General features: G+C 41.6%; 1 protein-coding gene across 1 annotated transcript; it reads right to left on the reverse strand.

Annotated features, from left to right (window-relative positions):
• Positions 1–10,906: 10,906 nt before the first annotated feature.
• On the reverse strand, positions 10,907–20,482 carry adm2a (adrenomedullin 2a). The gene is made up of 3 exons (XM_035147482.2): positions 20,346–20,482; positions 19,663–19,964; positions 10,907–12,435 (listed from the first exon to the last, which is right to left on the reverse strand). The coding sequence occupies exons 2-3, from the start codon at positions 19,761–19,763 to the stop codon at positions 12,024–12,026; spliced, it is 513 nt and encodes a 170-aa protein (XP_035003373.1). The 5' UTR covers positions 19,764–19,964; positions 20,346–20,482; the 3' UTR covers positions 10,907–12,023.
• Positions 20,483–23,997: the final 3,515 nt, after the last annotated feature.

The following is a 23,997-nucleotide window of genomic DNA, read 5'->3' on the forward strand; positions in this document are numbered from 1 at the left end:
CCAGAGAAAATATCAAGATCGGCCCTGGAGCAAGTGTGTTTTCATTGTGGATGTCTCCCAGAGGGTTGATAGGAGTTACAGAATCAGTTCACCTTCTAAAGAATTACATTTTTTTTACTTAAACTACATGAAATCAAAAAATCTGTTCAGAATTGGAAACTCTACATGATAGTAAAATGTAATTCAGTAAATAAAGACATGTTCATACCTACTCAACTTTCCTTTTCGCTATTTTATAAAGTTACTGATCACTGAATTGTCGTTTGTGCAGCTTTTGAGAGGGAAACACTGTTGGCACACAATGTATTATTTGTTATTAGTCAGGGGAGTCCTCTCTTATGTTTATGCATTTCAGGAATGTTGCTAATGACGTTATTCAAGCTGTTTTGACCATCCACCCTATGATGGTGTGTGTGTGTGTGTGTGTGTGTGTGTGTGAAAAGAGACTTAAAAGTATCACTCCCCTTTACCCCTCTTGGAATCTGTTGATGGATTTCTGGACTTTGGGCCTGGCGTGCATCAGAGGTGGAGGTGTGTGTGTGGTTTCACTTCATCATGACGTCAGAGTTGCACACCACTTTGGGAGGACGCCAGAACCTGAAAGCTAAACAACCAGGTCTGTCCATATCTAAAGAGGGAGTATCTAAAGATTATACTCTACATATTTCTCTCTCACATAACAAACTAAGTGTATCTGGTGATTGAACTGATCAATACCACTAACTCCAATGTCTACTGGGTTTCACCAGCTCCTGATTTTCAAAACCCGCCCCCTGATCCGCCCTCAGGTCAAGGCAGAACGCCTGCACACTGTGGCAATCAAATGAGCCTCTGTTGGCTCTAAAGCAATTATTGCACAGCTTAGGGATAACACACGTTTGATTTCTTGCCAAGAGTCGGAGGAGAAGATCGATTGCACACGTTTGACGAACACATGAGGATACAGCCAGCAGCCGGCTTTGTGTAGAAAAAAGAAGAATAAAGGCCGAAAACAAGAAGGAGCAAACAGCCCGGCTCTGTCCCAAAGTCACAAAACCCAGTAAGCTGCAGGTTTCAAAGGGAGTTATGTACCAGACTGTTTCTCTGCCAGGTGCAAAGTCCTCCTGGAGTCTCGATGTGATTATTATTGATTGCTGAATTATTAAGTTGTTTTGAGAATAAAACACATTTGTCTGATCGGCTTTTAGCGCAAGATTGTTTTTGCAGAGCTGTCTGAAGAAGAGGTGGAGAAGTACCACCATGTTGTATGGTCTGCTAATTTTTTTTCATGTTATGAGTCTGTATCGGTGCGATTTCTACATGACATCTAAATGAGACATCAAATGACCTGTAGTTAATACCTGAGTTTGTTGTGGCTTTCAGGAATCAACATTGTATTAGGATGGCAACATCTGTACTCCTATTAGTCATGGGGAATAATGGGAAATGAGGAATAAATGGCATTATTGTCAGTGTCAGAGAGGTCAGAGGAGAATGGTCGGACTGGTTGGAGCAACACGTCAAACATTGAGGTGGATGGTTCTACAAGAGCAGAGACCACGTCAGGTTCCACTCCTGTCAGCTGGGAAGAGAAACGAGAGGCTGCGGTGACACAGACTCGCCAACACTGCACAGATGAAGACAGAAAAACGTAGCCAGGTCTGATGAATCTGGATTTCTGCTGAGGCTGCAGATGGTAGAGTGAGTCACTCTCTGGAGTGAACAGTCCGAATCCCTGGAGCCAAACTGACTTGGTGGTGTAATACTGTTTCTTTTATCTATTTATGTTCACAGTTGACCCATATTTGAATACCTAATTCTAACAAAAAGAATACCTCATGTTATACAACACTGTGGCTGTAGTTCTACATCCCGCAGCCCTGTGATGTCTTGTTTTTTTTGATGAGCTGGCTACATTGGCAGGTTTGCTTGGCGTAATCATGTGCACCCATCATTAGTGATGTGTGTGGTCAGAAGTGTGCGATGCTGTGCCAGTGAGCACACCTCAAACAGCGACGCATGTTGTAGTGAACACACACCCCGAGTATAGTGGAGAGTTTGGTCGATCTCCCTGCATTTACTGTGAGTGATGGACATTTGGGTAAAACCAGTGCAGTGCCTATATAGAGAGAGAAACCCCAAAGCTCCCACAATATAACTTATCACCATAGAGGCAAACAGAGAATCCTATCATCCAGGTCTGGTGTCAGTAACTAGTGCGAGAGCAAGGTTGTGGCCTGTGAGCTGTGGGGAGGCTATGTGTAAAGCTGCACGTATGCTGTGTGTGTGTGTGTGTGTGTGAGAGAGAGAGAAGCATGGTGAGGAGTCACGTTTACCTTCGAGTTTCAGACTGCAGACATCACCGCCCTTCTCCACAACTTTCCCACAGATTAGTTTCCACTGCTCTGCTAAAAAGGCCAATCTGACAACACACACTCAGGCACGCACGCACACACAAATGCACACTCAGAGTCTGGCAATTTTTATTGTCAGTAAACCATTGGCTAATATATCCTGTCAACCAATGTTAATTATCATGTGTGCATTTTCAGCTTGATGGATCAAATATATTTCAAATGGTCTGTAAATGTTAACTTCAGCAATGTAACTAAAACTTTAATATAGTACCTTTAAAGATGTGTGTCTCATACTTTACAAAGAGTTTCATTGATTTGTAGTTGTTTTTTAAGTTTTCATGCTGATTTGATGACAATAAAAAATATATACAGGCATCCATGAGTCCTGGTCACACCAGAAAGTTTATGAATCTTCTGTTTGAATTGAACTTGGATAATCAAGCGGCTTTCAAACATCTCCGGATAGTCTCCTGACATTCTCTGGAGGGGCCGTATGTGAGAAATACAAATGTCCGCCACAGCACGACATCCTTTCCAGGATTCAACCCAAGCGAGTGGGTGAGTTGAAGACATTTCTAACATGCGACAGACGCAAAACTTCAAAAAACTAAAAGAATACAAATATCTCAGGATGAAAACGCGGTGCCATACGTGCAGGAGACACCGGCAAAGACTTCAAGAGAGCTTTTGGTGAAGGCCTGACGCCGGTGTCTATTTCCTGTAAACGGTAACATGATCCCCTCAGTAGGATTAATACGTGCCCTGCCTCTACCTGTTGCATCACCCCTCACCTGAACCCTCGGGAGATTTCTGTGTTACTGTGAACGTGCCTGAGCAGGGAATCTCCAGAAAAAGTCCGGACCACATTGAGGGAATTTCTGGTGTTGGTAAACACGTGTCTCTTTTCATTAGTGGCTTGGAGAACTAATTCCACTCGACTGTTTCTACTCAACTCGACCTGGTGAATTTCAACCCCCTTTTTTCTGTGTGCTGACCTTCCAGGGAGCACAAACTCCAAAATGGAGGAAGCTATCATAGCTCGCTAGCTGTGTCACACCACACGTTTATTATTCAACTTTTGGCTACAACAGACTCTGGCCAGTGCCAATATGAAAGATAATGACGTCAGGAGGGAGGCATGTGCATGATTATAAGTTACATAAGTAATTTTTGTAGCCACATGAGACCAGTCATGGGATATACGTCATTTATCTCCAATTTGACTAAATATTTCCGCCAGTTTGTGGTAAATACATTTTTGTGAATGTGGTTCCTATACATATAGTTCCGGTGTGTGCCTGGAACATTCATGAGTATTATGCAAATCTTACTGTGCTAAGACCCTTAGCTTGTCTATAATGTAACCATACGTAGGTAAACTGTATATTAAGCAGGAACAACTTAGCTTTGAGCTGAGGTTGTGGATGTCATAGAGTATAACAGATGAACTAAAATGTTGCTGGTGTTGCCCTTTCCATAGCTGACAATTTGAAAAATATAGCATAAAGTCAGCCTCATCCTTTAAATGTGATTATTATAGAGTGAAAAGGGGACTTCCACCAAAACAGCTCCACACACAAACTTGATGTTCTTCCATACATTTCCCCATATAGTCGGCTATACATTCTCATGGCTGCTTATTATCTGTTATGTAATAAAGCAGTTTTGCGGCCCCGCACACGTCCTTTGAATGCTGCGATCCCTGTGACCCGGAAAACCTGCGTAACCTACAGAAAGTCTAAATGTACACCACACTATTACTGTCAATCGCTGTCCAGCTGCAGCTATGTGGAGCAGGCGCTTCACCCTCACATCCTGCCGACTGTGTCTGACAGGGCATGTGATTTCAGAGTCATGTCCCTAACATAAGTTGTCTCAAATGTTCTCCCGGTGGTGGATAAGTGATGTGCATCCCATGTTTGCTTCCACCCACACATCCCATTTTAAAACAGGCTGTTCCCTGTCTGTAAATTCAACACAAATCAAAAAAACGACAACAGGAATCCTTGTGTGTTCCTCTCCGTGTGCATCCCTGCTTGAATTGTCTATATGCTGAGTCCCCGCTCTGCCACTTATCTTTGGCACTTTAGATCCTTTAAAATGTTCAGTCTGATTTTCTCTCCAGGTGCGTGAGGCTTTGCACGGATCAGCATAATTGTACTGTGGATTACCAAAGACTCTAGACTCCTTCTCTTTTCAAATGCCTTGCCTCGGCTATGACGCAGAGTAACACCTCTTTGCACAAGCCACTGACTCACCACCATATTCCTGTCTCAGTGAGAACCACCTGACACCAGATAACTGCACAACGTGACTCCTGACAGCAGATTCAGAATTAAAGTAGGTCAAAGGGCAAATAGGCTCCTCGGGGATGATAAAAAGAAATTACACTGAGGAGAGTTCAAATGTTGACATCATCATGTTGTGTTTCTAATGATATGTGGACAATGGATTTGTTGGGGACACAGAAAAAAGTTCTAATTCTCTTTAGCAATTGCTTGTGCACAATTGAAAAAAGAGTGGGATGTGTTGTATGTACAATAATATTAAGATATTATAAAAGAAAAGAAGTAAAAAACATGTTTACCTCTTCAGAAGATAAATGGTATAGTCCACACAAAGTGACGTCCCTCTGGAATACCTTCCACACTGCAATAGAGTTTGTCTACAGACACTATGCAGAGTTTGACTGGAAACACTGTCCACCACTTTAGTTTGACTTGTCTCCAACATTCAGACGTCCACTGCAGAAAAGATAGATTTCTACACCCACAGTGCCTGAAATCAACCAGAATGCAAAGCAGCTACAAAATGTGATGGCTTTAGAATGAGGGGCGCAACACAAAACTTGAACTGCACTTATGTAAGTATGGTAAACCTCTAATAACTGAGGTAGAAGCACATAAAGGAAGTTTTAGAGAAGACAGGCAGACCAAGATATAAGACTAGATGCTCATCTTAATGACTTGTAAGTTCCCGAGGCAGGAATTTAGAAATATGTTAATTACATTGGAGGTATAACCCGAGCAGCTAAACTTGGATCCTATAAATCCCAAACTAGAAGCTGAGAAGACGCAGTGTGACCCAAAAACCTTGAAACCTATCGCTTGTTCCTCAGTTATCTTACTGTTATAGCCCAAACCCTTGTCAGCTGACAGATAACCAGCGTGCACACTGTTCTGTGTGTCTCCAGTGAGCGAGTCAGTGGCTTTTGATAGAGACAAAGTATCAAACCATAGCCAAGTGTTTTGTCATAGAGTCCAAACAAGCAGCTGCATACTCAATCTCTTATCCAGACTGGGCTGCTGATACAGAAGTTACGTTATGTGTTGTACTTACAGCTAAGTTCCAACCGCACTTCATCTCAGAGCTCATCAAAAGTAACTGTAGTTGCCTTTTCAGTTTTTTTTTTAAAGATGCAGCCAAAGGTTTTGTAGTTGTCAGGGACGGACTCCATTCATTTCACACATTAATGCTGTTTTAATCAACGGGATTTGTTTCTATCCATACTGTGAAATCAGCTATGGCTCTTGAAGAGTTAAAATTATGTTGAATTATGGATTATGGTAGTATTCAGGGCCAGTGGAGTGTCAAAGCTGTTTGCAACCACAACCACCAACCACATCAGAACCGGCAAATGGAAGACGTAGAGTACCAAAGGCACTTCAGACTCCTGGAAGAAATTCATAGTGTTTCATTTGGTTGTTCACATGAAAAGTTTTTATGGCTCAGTAGTAGCAGGGGATAAAGCCACAGAAGTGATAGTTTCTATGGGCATTATTTGGTAATCTGCTTTTCATCAATTACATCTTGAGTAGAGAATCACTGAGTACATGTAGGCTGTTAGCCGTACTCTACCCAAGAGCGGCTAGCGACTCAATCTGCCACTTTGCATCTTGCGAGAGACACTCTCGCAAGAGTGTGAGTTTTGCCTGAATCAAAGTCAGACGTGCATTTGAGCTTAACAGATGCCCCAGTCCAAAGTATGTGTCTGGGTGTGTGTTGGAGATACAGTAGCCTATCTACAGTAAGTGTTGTAATTACATAAAGGTTAGCCCTGTGTCATGTTGTGTGTTGGAATGTGAATGTTATGGCATTGGGAACAGGTGTATAAGGTAAAGACAGGGTCTGCTTTCTGTGTTTTAACTACACTCACATGGACGGACAGTGGCTAGTCTCAAATACTTTGCCGGGATCTTGTATCGTGGTCGTCCTCCAGCTTTCCTCTGATACAAAATGACTACACATAGTTTATCAGCCTTTATATAAAACAAAGAATATACCCAACAGGTCTGCAATGACCAAATGTAAGAAATTGGATGGGGGGGCCAAACCAGAGCAAACAGCCAGGAGACATAAGTTGAAGACATTATGTCGTAAAGGCTTAGCGTTTGTTTATAGTCAATTATTGTTTATTTTAAATATCATATCACATATATAAAACTACGATAAGCCCCATTCATTCATTTCTTCAATTCTTGCATAAATACCGAGTGATGTTTACATGCTAATGTTGCCAACACTGGGCAGCAGCATGTGTCCAAACGATGTATTATAAAATAGCCAAGACTGTTCGCTTTGTGGTTTTGTCATCATTAACTACACCATTGAGTTTGACTTTGTGTGTCATAGAGATTTCATCGGTCCAGTCTGTCTGTCTACTGGTTTGCAACCATATAAAACATCTGCATTCAGCTTTAAAGGGCGTCTTTGATAAGAGTATTCTCTGAAAATATTCCAACAGCACAGCAAGAGATCTTGCCCGTTTTTACTCTTCCTCTTCCCATATAATTCACCTGTGAGAAGCTCTAATAAAATGGTAAAACATGAGCTACTTGTTATTATCTTTATAGCCGTTATTATTCTGTTTGGTAGTGACACATTTTGGGGGACGGAAAAATTCTTAAACTGTCTGAAAATACAAAAAGCTTGAAATGTCTATCCTGGATAATATACAATATAAACCCTTGAAATATATAAAAATCATTTGTGAATTGTCGTACCATGATCTGCTCTGTTTAAATAAGCCACTATTATACAATGTAAACCAGATCTGGCCACATGTGAGGTTCCATCTCCAGTCACTCAAACGATTGTTCAGCTTTTTGTTTCCATTTTGGGGTTACCAGTTTTTCTTGTGGTCTAGAAAATGACACTTGAATTCTGCACTCTCTCATTATATGCGACTTTAAGACCGTGAAAGTCAACCCAACTGTAAATTTTAATGTGAGGAATGTGAGGAGGGAACGTTCCCTGGTATGTGACACAGTTTCCGCTGGCTGACATACAGTACATCAGCTGCAGGCAAGATGGTATGACATAACTACTGGTTGACATTTGGTATTTGTTGTTTACCTTGTGATAAAACAGGAGCAAAGTGATAACAGAAAGGCACGTGGACTTAATACAAACATAGAGAATGAATGTGTTTTTCTAATTTGTGGAGGTAAGTTTTAAAAAGCTTTGAGGGACCTATAGAAAACCACAGTAGTAGTAGGCAGCATTCGTCTCCTCAGTTTTGGGAACTCCGGTGATTTAGTATCGCACCTCCATAAAGTTGGGGGACTCACAAGATAGATACAAGGGGTCAAGCTCCCAAAATGCCAGGCCCTTGCCTAGAATTTCCAACGCAGACTGTAACTGAAATGTTCTGGTCACGTCAGAAATGTTATGTGATATTATGTTCACTGGAAAATACATATATTTCTATATAAACCAGTATGTCAGCTAGTAAGTGGTTGAATGCTAACGTTAGCTGTCCATGAAATTGTAGCTCCCCCTAAAGTAGGGTGGCTGTGACTAAGGGGTAGAGCGGTCGTCCTCCAACCAGAAGGTCGGTGGCTTGAATCCCAGCCCCTGCCAAAGTGTTGCCCTTTCACGTCTCCTTTACCTTATGCTAAATGAGGCAATGGCTTGTCTGCTGTTGACCAAATCGCCTGTCACTCATTAACTCTGGCCGACCACACGACCTTTACTGCTAACGTGGCGTCTGTGACATCACAGCCTGGTCGTAGGTTTCTGGATGTTTGATTCACCTTGTGCCATGTTCCCCTATTCAATTTGTTAGTCCTGTCATGTAATGATTGACATCTTTGACTATTGAGTCACAGCAGTTTGGTCAAGGACATAGTATCATGGACGAGGGTGTAAAAACGATATAAATGTATTTATATATATGTGTGTAATGCTGAATAATAAATGCTATGTATTAGCAAATTTGAGTTTTTTAAGCCTTTTATAGGTTATATATCTTTATTTCCTTAACAAATGCATGCACACACACAAACTCGTAAATCACAGTCTATACTCCATCACACTACAGTATAGGTCTTTATTTTACAGAGTGAAGGACATCGTCAAACAGTAACATTTTAACTACAGTTAAGACTTCCTCTCCTACCATAAGGTCATGTTTAAGGAGCAGTGTAAAATAAGAGACAAATAGTCTTTGGTGACATACAGATATTAACTTAAAAAGATAACTTAAATAGATAACTTTAAATAATAATAATATGAATATATGTATACATATATATACCTATATATATATATATACATACAAACAAACACGCTCACACATTCACAGGTGCACATGACAGTCACCCTTCACAGTCACCGTGATGACACATTAAGTGCACTGACATATTCAAACACATCTCAAATGCAACATTTACAATAGGAACCAACTTTCACATGTTCATTACAATGAGTGAAATTCAAGCTGTGGGAAATGAACACATTGTTGCATTAAAGTGCTTTCCTGTGACTCTAAAGCAGATCATGTGAGTTTCAAAAAAAAAAAAAGAAAAAGGAAAAGGTAGATCCACTGAGGTCTTCCTATATCGTACAACACTAACAGAAACATTGTTTACATGCAGACACTGCCCTCATTCCTACTGTACGTCTTTGCAATACTGATCTATGAAATCTGTACACATTTCTATGGGGAGGTATTAGCGGTCGTGCACAGTTTGCTCACACAACTAGACATGACGCAATGCCCGGTGTCATAAAAACGTACTGCGGGGGGAAAAAAGAGTCTGGTGGCACAATGGTCCAGGGCACAGATCAAACACAGGAGATAAGTGTCCTGATAGGATGCATACCTCAGCTCAAACACATACAGACGTGTGAAACAGCACAGTTCAAAAAGAAGAGAGATCCACCAGGGGTTTTCAGCGTTTGAAAAGCCTTTTAATGATTTGTCACGAGACAATGATTAGCTCCATTACAGCTAAGAGGATGGCAAGTTTCACCTCAGCAAGCCTATGAACAGATTAGATTTAGGAACCAATGATTATTACCCTGTGACCTCCAGGCTCCAATGATTACAGATAGAAGAGGGCCTGAGAGACTTAATATAAAGAAGCTCTTTGATTCAGGGAAATAGGGCAAATATCAAAGAAAACAAAAATCAGAAGAAACACAGATTAAGATGTAAAACACATTAATATATGACGTCAAGTATTGCCAGGTATTTGGTGAGTTTAAACTAATGGTCTCAAGAATACAGAAATTTTATGTTCTAACAAAAGCTCAAAAGTTTCTATGATCAAACAACTAGATGAGTGTGCACGTAAATCCATTGCTTTTCTACTGAAATGTGAAATATTCAACAGCTCTCTCTAAGTTAAGACTTGACTATAATAAAGTAAACTCATGGAACAGAGGTTTGGAATAATGTAAGTAATATGTAATATAAATGCTTCTCAGAAAAAACGTATGGGTTTTATAGCTTTGGTTGCATTTTTGGGGGGGAACAAATTTGAGCATGCACTATGAGGAGAGCTTGACCTCGTTTAGTCTCAGTCCATCATCGGTCCACCATTCCAAAGATGGACATAATTAAAGAACAAGAAAATGTCAGCGCATGCATTTGTGATGGTGCTACGCTATTTCGTGTACTTATTTAAAATCCAGCTCTCTTACACCTAACATTTTGGTCACCGTGGTCTCTCATTAGAAACCCGCATTGTAACAGTAGGACGTTTAGGGTGCCTGGTGCTGCCAACGAAATTTTGTAAATGGGTACAAAGTGCTGTCAGCTATTGCCAAGAGGACACATAAGGAACAATTGACCTTTTGTCATATGTTCGGGAAAGATTTGTCTGTTTTATAAGATTTTAGTTTTTTCTAATTCCTAGTGAATGATGCCCCAAAATATCTCACGTCCTCCATTTGAACACCTGAGCATAAAAGGAAAAATGTACTAACTTGTAAGAACACTACTTGAGAGTATTGCTCTATTCCCTCAGTCCACTGTGCTTAATTGGTCCCTTGCTGTAAAGAGTCAGCTCAGTGTATGTTTATAAAAAGTAAGTGGATTCTTTTATGTTTTGGCACATAACCATTTAAAGGGCTACTTCAACCTCATTAAAATAAATTGTCTATACAAAGTTAGTCTGAATTTTATTTGACCTACACTAAGAACTCACGTTACTTTAGAAAAACCCAAATTGAACTGACCCTTTAAGGCTGCGTGTGCACAAATGTGTGGAGGCCATATGCCTTACTCTTTATATTTATGTATAAGTGTTGAGTGTGCAGACCAGTGGAGGCTCAGGCCCCCCCGCTGTGTCGGTATATATGACTGAAGTGATTAAGCCAAGTATATTAAACTCCTGTCAACCCAAAGTCCGGACCTGGAGGGGGAACTTGTGAATCACGTGAAGGGGCTGATATTTCAGACTTGGCCTCGGACAGAGAAAATGCCAGCAGTGATACGACTGAGTGCTGATCCATGGCTCCAGGCTTCACTACTGTGTCAGCCAACCAGCCACTATAATGCAACAAAGAAACTGATCCTTTGGGCACTGACATTCCTCCCAAAGCAGTGGCTTCTGAACCTTCTTCTTTAATCGTTGTCAACATGGATTTGATGTGGTTGAGACCTGACTCCGAACGCTCTAAACTTGGGTTTAACTGAAGTGCTGTGGCTGGTTTCAAATGTAAACCCTGGTTGTGAAACACAAAAGTCTTGCTGAGCGATGAATTCCCAGTTCAGCTGAAAGCTTGAGGACTGTTCCAGGGATGTCAGTGTTCCTATTCAAATTACTATTATTGTGCAGTGTTGAAATGAGTGAAATAAGTTCCAAAGTTGACCAAAAATAAGGAGGTAAAAGAGTTCATTGGGTCAAATTACCAGGTCTTTGGGAATACATTGGTTTGGACAGGGCTCCAGCTCAGAGTGCAGGTTGAAATCCACATTAGGGGCTTAAGTGTTTGATCAATGAGCCAGGGGATAACCACCACTGGGGAGGTCAGCTGGCAGACAGGGCAGAGCCACTGGATGGTGTTGAAGACAAGCCTTCATTCTTACATTAACAGGATTAAGACACCAAACGGAGGCCTCTTGGTTTCTTTTGAGGATTCAGGAGAGGAGGATCGAAAGAACTTCAGTGTCTTTCAAATGTTCCCAGGATGGTGGGAGACCTCAAATTAGGGGGTTCGAAAAAGGATTCAGACAGCTAGGATCTTGAATTTGAATCTTCAAATCCATTAGTCAGCACAAAAAGTAGCAAGGCACGACATTCAGTCATTTGTCAGTATAATTCTCATTTTTGAGATGGATACACATAAGTTATGGACTACATAAAACGTTAATGCAAAAGACTACCAGTAATACATTAAGAGATAAATAAATGGAGATATAGATAGACTTGCTGTGGGTGTTTGGAGGTGTATAACTCATCCATAACTATGAGGGCTTCTGGGATTAATGGGGGACGAGTCTTCTCTGCCACTCTGACCAATGAGCTGATAGAGCCGGTGGCTAAGGTTCTGCACTTGGCAGGTTCCCAGGACGCAGCCCACTCTCATCATCTTGGCATTATGAGGGTAGTGGTGACCCCCTCGTGAACCCGAGTGGGCATGGCGGCGAACTCTCAGTGCCCTCGTCTTGATCTGCAAAGCTTTGGAAAGCCATGCCAGGTTTGGCGAGCCTATTCTCGCTCCTGAGGCCGGTGGGTGTCTGAGGAAACCGGCCAGCCATTTTGGGGATTGGCTGGGGGCTGAAGAGGGCATGGCGGTGTTTGGCTGGTTTCCTGACGCCAAGGCTTTATCCTCCCTCGGGACCATGAGTTTGCTGAGGAGGTCCGACCTGAGGAGAAAATACAAATCAGGTGAAAATCTCGACAAATTGTCTGGGTGCGTGATTCTCATTGTCACATGTCTAAAATGTGATTTGAGCTATTTTGCCTGCAACCATTTTCACAGACAATGTTAATATTTTGATGTTTAGCAAGTACTGTTTACCATGTTCCACATCGTACAATTCATCCAGCGAGTTCTCCGACTTAACAACCGTTTTGGTTGCTTCATGCGTCATGGAAATGTCCCTGCCAGCATTGTTGATATAATGTTGTAATGTGGGAATTGTGCAGAAATCCGATTAGCTGCACAAAGCAGCTTTGATAAACAAAACATTTTTGCCGCTTGTCTGAAGACAGACTGGCTCCCTGCGCAGTCGCCCATTCACGTGGACACCATGCTCATCTCTTAATGCCCAACATAAAGGTAAATGGTTTTTCACATAATGCCCAACATGACATCATTCTATCAAGTCCAGCACCTCCATGCATTTTAATGCTCAGCTGAGTTTCAGCAAACAGTTTGGGGATCTTATGTATCTTATGATCCTATTTTCTCACTAACTCCTAGAAGTAAAGAGCCATGCAGCAATTTGGGGGTTCATGTATCCAGGTTTTTAAAATACACAGAGAAATCCTGCACATACGATTACCTGTAAATGTGTAAAGTGAATCAATATGTCTTCGAAAGCCTATATAACCGATCTCAGAACAGCGGAAGTCAAGGGTAGTCAAGCACACTTGTCTGTGGCTAGCTGGCTATAGTCACGTCTCTCAGAATTATCCACAATGCCCACGCACAAACGACCAAAACATGCTGCTTCCCCTCTGACTTTTGTCTTGTCAATGGACATGCCTACAAAAATGACAGATATTATAGATACAGCAGCTCAAGGTCAATTCAGAGACAACAGCAAATGGGTAATATTATCACTCAATTGTCACGTTTCAGTGCTTCGAGCACCAAAAACAAAATTCAGTTGACCTCAATTTAATCGGGGTGGAAAAGACTGACACAAAAAAACTCTCACTTGAGTTACATAAGCCAGTGTTTTGTAGGTTGGGTAAACAGACTCATTATGAAAAATGGGTTTCCAAGAACACACATCGGACTAAATGACCTGTTAAAGGTGGACATTTTCTGCAGGCCAGTGGACCAGCGGGTACCGGCCGTTCAGCAAACACAGCAGCAACTGACTCACCATCTGCTCATTGTTTGACAAAGACAGTCCCGTCTCACAACGTGACCCGGCAGCTCCTCACTGAACTGTCTCTGCAGTGTTTGTACAGCACATTGTGACTCTAGTCTCTGAGTGCTCACCCATCACCACTGCTGAGGGTCCACAGAGATAAATAGAAAAGCAGCGTTGCACCTGGCAGCCGGTGGATTCAGAATGTCAAAAAGTTAACAATAGCTTCTTGTTTTGCAAAGAGGTTTTTAAACAGCACCAGGGAAAAAATATCTGCCGTGTTTGCCTTTCGGAGTCAAAGGGGGGGGAAAAAAATCTGAATAGCAGGTTTGGCCCTTTTTTCCCCATGTTCTTCGAGGCAAAGGCCACAGTTGATCTAATTATAAAAACTGTGTTCTATATTTGAATTGCTGACTGGTGTTATTTCAACTCGAACGCGAAATCCTGACTCACGCTGAGGGGTTGAGATGTGAGACGTCGCAGCTGACAGCTCCTCTGTGAAATGAGAAGCTTTGGGTTTATTCAGCCACTTCAGCTGCAGGCGCGCTGCTGGCAGGTTTGGTAGCCTGCAGAGGACCTGCCGTCCAACAGTGGCAGCGGCTGAATGAATGGCTGTGTGACGCCAGGCCACAGACAGAGGCGAGCACTATTTCCAGGACAGTCTCGGTGTGCTGCGGTGCCACATCACCAAGTTACACCCACCTTGTCTGCAGAGTTCTTTACGTGGGCCAGAAGGCAGCAGTGGTGGCCCTGCACCAAACTGCACTATTTGGGCTCTATATGAATGTAATACTACTGTCATGTATATATATTTATAGTGGCTGCACAGCTTTTTCCTGGGTTTAAACTACTTAAAAGTTGGGTGACACCAATGCTTTGGTCATTCTAGATCAGGTATGCAAGTCAATACCTGACCAGTAAGGTCTTTGTTTTCCTCTTGGAGCTCATCAGCTCAGTCTAACAGCTGAACATGATGCATAGTCTCCGAAATAACTTTTCGACAATGACATACAGTAACACAAGCCCTCCAGCCTTTGCACAGGATTGGACTTTGCAGGTCTGCATGTTAATCAGCTTTAGTGAAATCCAGAAACCAAAAGGCTAGTAAGGACGTCTGGCTGGCGGACAAGAACCTTGTGACTCTGATACAATTACAATGGAGACCACTTCCTGGAAAAGTCAATTAGGAGTCTAATCCCACAACTCAACAGCAACAGAGATCGCTATGATTGGCAGACAATCAAAGATTTCAAAGTTACTTTGTCTTTAGTTGTTCCTTCAGCCTGTTGTTTGTTTTTTCTTCTGAATTGACAGCAGGCTGGTCTACTTTTAAGGGTTGGAATGACGTCTCCCCAGTTTGATGGCACGCTTTAGCTACCATAGCCACCCATGGAGAGGGTAGGACCTCTCAAACCAACCTCTATAAAAAACCCTGCAGAGGGTACACTGTACCCTCCATGCTGTCGATACACAACATGATTACCAGAGAGGTGGAAGCTTACCGAGGTCGGCCTTAATCAGCAGTAATTATGGTACATTCATTTGTAATCTTCCACCATGTAACAGTGGGGAGATTGTTGTTAGTGAAAAATAGGACGAAAATACAGGATTGGTGATTTATTTCCCATGAAGCACCGGAACAAGCTGTTTAAGAGCCGCTCCGCTTTCATAACCTCCTCAGCGGGATGTGATTTACTTTATGCAAGCAACAGTGGACATTGAACAGCCAGTAAATTACATGGACACCCAGGGTGCCAAGTTAAAAACTATCATTGCGATGCAGAGTAGACACAGCAGGTTTCTTCTGCTCTCAGTTTCCTTCATCCATTTAATCTTCACTATACAGCGAGCTGCTCCTCTTATACAAACATATATATATATACATGCACGTCCATGCCTCCACAATGGTGTGGCTTTCTGTGCGCAGTGGAAACCAGCTCTTTAAAGTTGTGGAGGGTGGAATTTAGGTCTTAGCCATTAATCCACAGTGGAATTCTCTGCCTCTTTGGTCGCAGCTTTCAGCCTCTTCAGCTTCAGCCTGGGTTTTGGTCAAATTGACCCTGACAGAGCCATACGACTGTTTAATAATGTGAAAAGCCAGAGCCAAAAATAAGATATATGAGAAGAGCAGAGGCAATCCGGCTTTCAATCTTTCTGCCAGCATGTATACATGATAATGACAAACTAACGTACTTGTTGTTCCTTGATACGTTGTAAATATGTCAGCACAGAGATAGCAAATCAAGAGGACGGACCCAAAGTCAACTGCGTGTGCAGAGTGGCTCGGGGAAACCATCTTGTGACACATGACTTCAGTCAATCTCAGGTAAATATTATGCTGAGAGAGTCTGCGTTGGACGTCTGAACCCCATGCTGTTCAAATCCACACATACAAGAGTGAGTTAATGATTTAACAAATTGTTTGAAGAAGAACAGGACTTTATTTGCCCTTGAAGAGTTAGAACAAATTTCGCCCATGATGTAAACACACAGATTGATGTGTCATCATCATTATCATCATCATCCAGACGGAGAAAGATTGATCCATATTGAACTTGTTGTTTGACTATAGACCCTGGCTTTTTTCCCTTGCATAACCCCCCCCATCAACATGTTATGTAAATCGACACTGAAAGGTATGTGCTGCATGTGAACCATGGAACCATGCAATTTCTCCATGTTTGGAAAACGCCCATTGGCCATTGTTACAGCGTCTTTGGTGTTTGTCGTGTCCTTAACGGGACATATGGGGACAGCGTGGACACAGACACAGAACGGGGGAAGGAATGACAAACATCATCCCGGCCCAGACACACTCAGCCTCCAACGGGAGGGGAAATGTTTCGTGCTGTCAGTCCGTGATGGTAACAGAACAGTATGTGCTCCGTGGCGTGAGACGAGAGGGAGGATTTACTGTCCTAATTAAAGCCCAACGGTACATTTATGTGAGATGTGCAAAGTGATAAATGTGGAGGCTTGTGAAGCAGAGGGATTTATCAGGGGAGGAAAATCATCCCCCATGAGTTGTCAGACTGAAATATAGTTGTATAGACTGTGGTCTTGCTTCACTGCTTAAGGTCTTCATAAAAAAGACACTGCCCAATGGCAGACCTTCCGTTTGTGTATTTACATGCCCATAAGTCAGTTGGAAGACTCAGGCATAATGTGTTTTCTCTTATGATTAATTTGCCAAACTAAAGGAGGTCTGACCTATAAGAGAGGTGTCCAGCTGGTTGCAGAAAATGGATGGGTGCCCCACAGTGGGAAGCCAGTGAGGGATCATGATCTTGTTGCTGCTTAAGTGACTTCTACTGGGTGGTCATGGTATCTCCTTGGGGTTGGTCCAGATTCTATCCTTCCAGGTATCCCAGTTGATAGTGACAAGTACAGCAGGGAATAGGACAATGGGGGAAATTATATCTATAAATGAAATGATCCTACACTCATCATGATAACAACAACAACATTTGTGCATGTTCAAAAAAAGTGACCAACATGTAAAATACAAAGGATTACAACAATATTAATGATGGGTTGGAAGCCAAAGTTGGTATTGGGACATTACTGAATGTTACTGGTGAGACACAGGAAAGTCGGGAAGACGAGTTAGGAGTTAACCCTAACCCTAACTTATAAAGAATAAACCTAAATCAAACCCTCTAGGACTGAGAGCAGAAATGCAGTGATGACGCAGATGCCCCCCGTCATACAGTGGTGAGAATGAAGGGTGATTATGGTGCTGGGCAGGTGTAACGAATGAGGCCAGACCAACACAGAGCGTGGAACCAGGCACCTCGATTCCCAGGGTAACGATTAGATTTCCAGCAGCAGGTGTTCGCCGCTGTTCCGAACACGTGAGTTTGGTCACACACACACACACTTCCGAGAGATGGTTCCAAATGCATGCAAGGAAATCGACACTCTGAGATCTTCCACTATGATTAAAAATGATCAGAATTAAATGTTTCTTGCTTTTCTTCCAGCCTCCTACACTCCTAGGGATTTAAAATGTACTAATTTCCTTTACTAGTGTGGTATCAAGCTTATTTAAAAAAAAAAAAAAGCTCCAACAAGTGATGACTAATTGCCCACAGCCCAGAGTACAACCTTGGTTGCTTTGACGTGAAAAGGTCACGACATCCACTGGACCCATTTCTAAGTGGGACCAGTTTCCTGTTATCACTTTGACAATTTCAGATAAATTTGAGTTGTCCTCTCGCATGCTTGGTCACAGTTGCTGGTTTGATTGCAGCTAGGATCCATTGCTGCATGACACCCCCCATCCGTGTACATTATTAAATAAATGCACAAATGCCCCAAAAGTATGTATAAATTATTCAGCTGTAAGTGCTAATGTCAGACATTTGTTTAAAATGAACTTAAAGGAGTCAGGTTAGACCTTCATAGGCCCCATGCTTGCCTCTGACCACGTCCATCATGTCACATCACTGAGCCTGCCTCTGGTTTACATCAGTGCTGGTGCTGAGCCAGTAGCTGTGGGTCCAACATCCTCCAGAAGAGGGCATCCACACACCGACTCTTCCACATTCCCCACTGCTTCTCACCACTGCAAATCCACACATGTATTGCATCGCTGGCAGGCCTCCCTCCCTCACACACCAAAGCCGGCAGACTGTACTGTACGTGGGTTGGACTGTGAGGAATTACACTGACTGTAGCGCTGTTGTCCAATGTCTTATTCAGGGCTATTAAAAGCTCCGTCACTTAAAGGGGTGGAAAAGTACAGGTGTCACTCAGTCACAGGATCTTTTATGATAGTCCATTCTGGTATTTCTGGCTGGGCTGGAGACAAACCGGTTTTCCAAGCACGGACGTAATAGTTTTCCGTATAGAATTACAAGGAGATTATACCAAACAAAACCTTTATAAACAGTTACTCATGTGACGGCGGACTGAGAGGTGGAGGAAGGAGGAGAAGGAGAGGAAAGGACAGAATTGTATTTCAATACAATCTATAAACACTGAGTGCAACTCTGAAGCCAGCGATGTGATTTGGCGTATTCGTTGGCACAGTCAAATCTTGGCCACATTCACTGCTGTACTTTAAAATACAGAGTTTCAAGTACATTTTTACACTTGAACTCTCCTCTCAAGCCCTGATCACATAAAAACCTCCACAGAAAATAAAACTAAGTCACAGTAAGGCCCCTGTAAATATGCTACTGATAACAAATACTGTTAGGATACCTTATTAAAAAATAAAAGAATAAAATTGGCTGGCTGGGTCTTTAAAACTTTTCAACAGTTATAACTAAATATCAATGTCGAACACCGTGACTCATTCCACAGCTGACGTGCTTTTAAACAGGGATCATCTCAAGGAGAGAGAAAGTCTTTTTTTTAATCTTTTTTGTATCCCGGCAGGGCCTTTAACATTGCAACCTATAGTTCTGTCTATCTGCCAGACACAGCAACACAGCACTTTCACTTTTACGAACAGAAGCGCTGATGTGATTTCTTACACGCACTCATGGCTTTGATTCCGCTCAAAGATCAAAGGTCAACAAAATTTTTAACGGTATTATGTAAGAAGAAGAAGAAGAAAAAGAAGACACAGTAGATGGCAGTAATGCATCTTGATGTTGGTTGCCACCCGTCAATAAACTGTACAAAGATGAAGAAGAAGTCATGATCTCTCACTGGTTTCCCACTTTGAACATTTTCTGAGGGGCTCCTCATGAGGCTGTAGCAGCCACATGCAAGCTTCAATTAACAAGTCCACTGTGAAGCATTGTAGTGGGGGGGCACTGACACACTATACTGTGGGCTGCTGCTATTCAATACATATGTTATATCTCACAACGACATTACACACAAAACCAAGTAAATCAAAGTAGCAGCAACAGAAATAGCAACGCGGTAATATTTGGGTAAAGTGTACTGAGGGTAGCCCACTGTCCAGCCAATCAGAGGACAGCAGCGGGTCATGCTCTTTCGCCTAATAAAGTAGTGTCCTGGTTGGCAATGGTCGCGGTGTGTGCGCGTGTGCGGGTGTTCGTGTGTGTGTGTGTGTGCGTGGGTTTTTACCTGGTGCTGCTGTCGGGACGCTCCTCCACCGGTACAGCCTGCAGCCGCTGGAGGGAAACCAGGCTGATGCAATACACAGTGAGCGGGAGAAGGCACCGCATCTTGGGCCAACTTTCACCGTACACCCGCTGTGCAGGGGAGGGGGCCAAGTTTAAATCCGGGAGTGGTGTGGAGTTGGGGCGTACGATAAGAATACAAAATAAACAATGATAATAATAATGATAAGGAAAACAAATATATAGAAATGTTCTCCAAAAAACCCCCTGATTTCTGGGTTCAGGTATCCAAGAGTTGAAGGACACCTTTGAGGGGGAGAGAAAGGAGATAATAAGTAATCAATGATTAATTAACCTACTACTACTAATAGTCAATAATAACAGAAAATAGATTATTCGAATGATTTTTCTAACTTTTCATTCATTTAAAAATGTCACTACATGTGCAGCCTTTTACAACACACACACACACACACACACACACACAAACACACACACACACACACACACACACACATATCATCTACCATCAAACACTAACTATAAGCATCTACTTCATAACACACATTAAACTTATGCACCAGATGAAAACTTGACATCCCTCTAAAAAATATACATTATGCAAATTAGTTAGCAAAAGTCGCATTTCAATGAATAAAACATGACGTCATTATTCAAACCTCTTACCTTTGAGTCGTTCACAAGTCCGGGTCTGTCCGTGAGTTTGTTTGTTTTGTCTCTTTCCCCGTGAATCCAAACGTGTCGGTCAAGATCAAGTTCTCCACTGAGAAGCTGAGTGACATAGTGGGTTTAAATAGGGAGTGGGCGGAGTTCACTGCTGCCTCATGTACCGGTGCATGCAAATTTCAGAAGGCAAGGTGCAGTAACCCTGCACGCACACACACACACAAGCACACACATTGTGTTTGAGGCAACTACAAGGTTATACTATATATGTCTATATATATTATATATATCAGATTTGTGTGAATGCAATGAATCTCTAGCAGAGTGAATTATTTTGCCACTACTTTTAAATGATGTTGTATTATTTTATCTGTTGTATTGATTTTAGATTTTGTGTGATATCATCTTTGATTTTTAAATGATATTGTTTTACTTAGCTTCTTGTTTTTTGTTGCTTGGTTTGTTTGTCCTTTTTGTAAAGCACTTTGAAACCGCTGTTTTGAAATATGCTATATTATCATTACTATTATTGTTATTATCATTATTATTATTATTCATAGGGTAGCATGTTGTTACCTTGGAAGCTTAAAATCCCTCAAAAATCCGATTAAGTTTGGTTAAGCTTACTATAAAACTGAATATTGAGCAACACAACCACTTTAAAGCCCTAATCCTATTACAGTAATATTGTAGTGACACCCTAACCCTAACCCCCTAACCCCCTAAGCCTAATAACGCTAAGTTTGGTTTAGTTTAGTTTGGTTTGGTTTAGTTTAGTTTATGCAACATAAATACAAAATGTAAAGATACATGTGGGCTTTGGTACAAACCAATAATGGCTTATATGAAACCTACACCCAAATATAACAAAAAAGATAATACTAAACAAACAAAAACTGCTATACAGGTTATATATTAGTATATAAAGAGAAAACTGGACATGGACCCCCCTTTAAGGTGTGTGTGCTGCTTCAACTCCACCTTTTTGCTGTTGTATATTAGAGGTACGTGACATTTTGGTCAGACAAATGTCTGTGTTTTAGCTTCACTGTTATTACGTTTGTCAGTTTACTTGCTAGCTTTAAGTTATCGTGCAATATACTAACATATTGCTGTTGTTTAATTTGTGAAGGGGCTCTATTTATGTATAAAATCCCAAATTCAATGCGTGACTCGGCTAGTTACATCCATACGCATATCACCAACAGCTTACAGGGAACCTCTCACTGTTAATTCAGTAATTATCACGAATTTCTTGATAAAGTCAAGAATACTTAGGAAAACAGAAGATATTTTCATGAATTTCTCGAGCATTCTCTCTTCCGGGGCCAAACCCTCTTCATATCTCTTATCATCGCTGTCAGTCGGTGTGTTTAACATAGATACAAAGTGACACGGGAACCACAGAGTCCTCAGAACTTTGCTGTCGAGTTACGCCTACTGTCTCATCGTGAAGCTTCACGGGTACATTTCCTGTGCCCCCAGTTCCTCAGAAGCTCCTGGTGCTGGGGAACTCACCGTGGCTTGTCAGGTCGCTGTAAAACAAAAAGGTGTAGAACTTGTCCTAAAAGTCGTTTCCATTGCTTGGTTACCAAACTTACGCAATTGCTTTCAGATGTGTTGTAAATCTGTTATAACAGACGAAGGGCAGATGTCACAAGTCTAAACAAGTATCTTACAACGCTGTGTAATGACTCAGAAGAATCAGCTTAGTTCCCCCCATTAGTAAGAGTTTTTGTACTGGTTCCAAGTTTCCCTCCTCCCTTTCTTATTTAACCGACGGATGCAGCGGTACACCGGTAATACCTGCACCTGGTGTCAACTCAGATGCAGTTAAGCAACATTCATTTCCATGAAAGCGGGCCAAATGGGTTGTCAGCAGTTGAGTGGAAGAGTCCTTCCTGGTATTTGAAAGAGAAACAACAACAACACAGTCTCAACATGAGGAATTTTAGGGATGTAATGTTTGTTATTTGTGTCTTTGCTGATGCAAAATTCATCTCAGGCTTGTGACGTCTTCATCTAAATAAACATCAGTACACAGAAAACTGCACATGTACGATATGTAAAGACACGGTTTTGTTATTAAGATAGAAAAAAAAGTCACAAAGCTATGTTTCCAATTTTCTGAGAAATAGATGCATTTAGTCCTTAAGGTATTCCTGGAAAGACTCTTCAAACATCTGGATACAAAAAATATTTGTCTGTTGTACTTTAAAAGATGTTGAACTTTGCTCTTATAAACACAAGCAAAATATGCTTGTGATTTTGAATAGAAATATAAAGTGTTTGGAAAGTAAGACAAAAAAAAAACAGTATCACTACTAAGTATAAGTTTTGCTCATGTTAGTTTCCAGCTACTATCATTGATTGGGATAATACAGTGACCTTTTTATTAGTTATATTGATATATGTTCTTCTTCCAAAAGGATACATTTTCCATACAACTGAAAAATTGTCAAATCCACCTATGTTGATTTTTCGGGGGAAAATGTATTGCTTGAGTCTGTGATTCAAATGTAAAGATAATACAAGAGATATAATCTAAGACTCAATCAAACTGCGAATTTGATAAATGTGGCTTTAAGATATTTGAAAGAAATTCTGTTAAAGCAGCTATTCTTCTTGTCAACCACCAAAGTCTTAATTGTTGTGTAATATTGAACAATTACTATTATTATATAATATTGAAATCAGAAAATGGCCCTTGGATCTAAACTATCAGCAGTAAGTATCATATTTTCCTTCAGTCAAACACTAACCTAGAAGAAATCCATCAAAACAAAAGCCCAAAGCCCAGTTTCTTCACTACTGGTTGCGTGTCAAGCCAAAGAGGTAGAGCAACAAAAAAAAAAGCGATTAATTTCCTGGAAAGCGGTAAAAGTTTCAAATCAATGATAAGTAACAGTGAGAACATGCTAGAAGTCATTTGTACATCACAATTTGGGCTGCACAGTTACTGCCAACTCAGGATTTAAGCCCTAATGTGCTTTGTGATCCCGGCCTTTTGTTTAATGTGAAGCGCTGCGTGAGCGATATTCACTCAGACAGATTTGTTACCGACTGTTGCCAACTTCTCACCCTTACTGATATCGTCTTACAGCTCAGCTCTGCTCGGGCCTTTCTTTGATCCTCAATCAGCTTCAAATGTAGTTTTCCACAGGTTATTATTCCATCAGAGCGAATGCTCCATCGTGACCTTGGAGAAAAACACCAATGCAGGTCTGGATGCGATAAAAAGATCCTCTAGTCTTTGGCTTAATAGAGAAAGTTAAACCAATTCTCAGCCTTTATTTTTGTGTTCTTATAAATTAAACCTTCCGCAGCAGAATGTGGTTCTGACCTTTGACCTTCTCCATAGGTTTAGCATTGATTCAGTCATATTGTATATTTTCATGTTTATTCTTGACCTTAACCCACAATCTGCGGTGGGACCTGTTGATTTGGCAGCGATGGCACAACGCAAACAGCTGATAAGAACTCATTTGTCACTCGGACTGGGCCGTGGAAACAGGTCACTTCCTCACCGATTCTGACCCGTTTATGTAAGAGTTCTCTTTGGCCTGTGACAGCAGGCCAAATCTGGCTCCGACACACAGGCTTCCCGCCTGGTTTGATCTCTCAGTCGTGGACTGGCCTTACTTTTGTTGCA

This window comes from Hippoglossus stenolepis, chromosome 22 (genome assembly GCF_022539355.2).
Source record: "Hippoglossus stenolepis isolate QCI-W04-F060 chromosome 22, HSTE1.2, whole genome shotgun sequence".
Lineage (NCBI taxonomy): Eukaryota > Metazoa > Chordata > Actinopteri > Pleuronectiformes > Pleuronectidae > Hippoglossus > Hippoglossus stenolepis.

Bases quoted from the DNA above. Each gene is read 5' to 3' on its own strand.
- adm2a (XM_035147482.2), bottom strand. From the start codon at position 19,763: ATGCGGTGCCTTCTCCCGCTCACTGTGTATTGCATCAGCCTGGTTTCC. The intron at 12,436-19,662 runs GTAAAAACCCAC...TTTTCTCCTCAG, and splicing joins CGTCCCGACAGCAGCACCAG to GTCGGACCTCCTCAGCAAAC.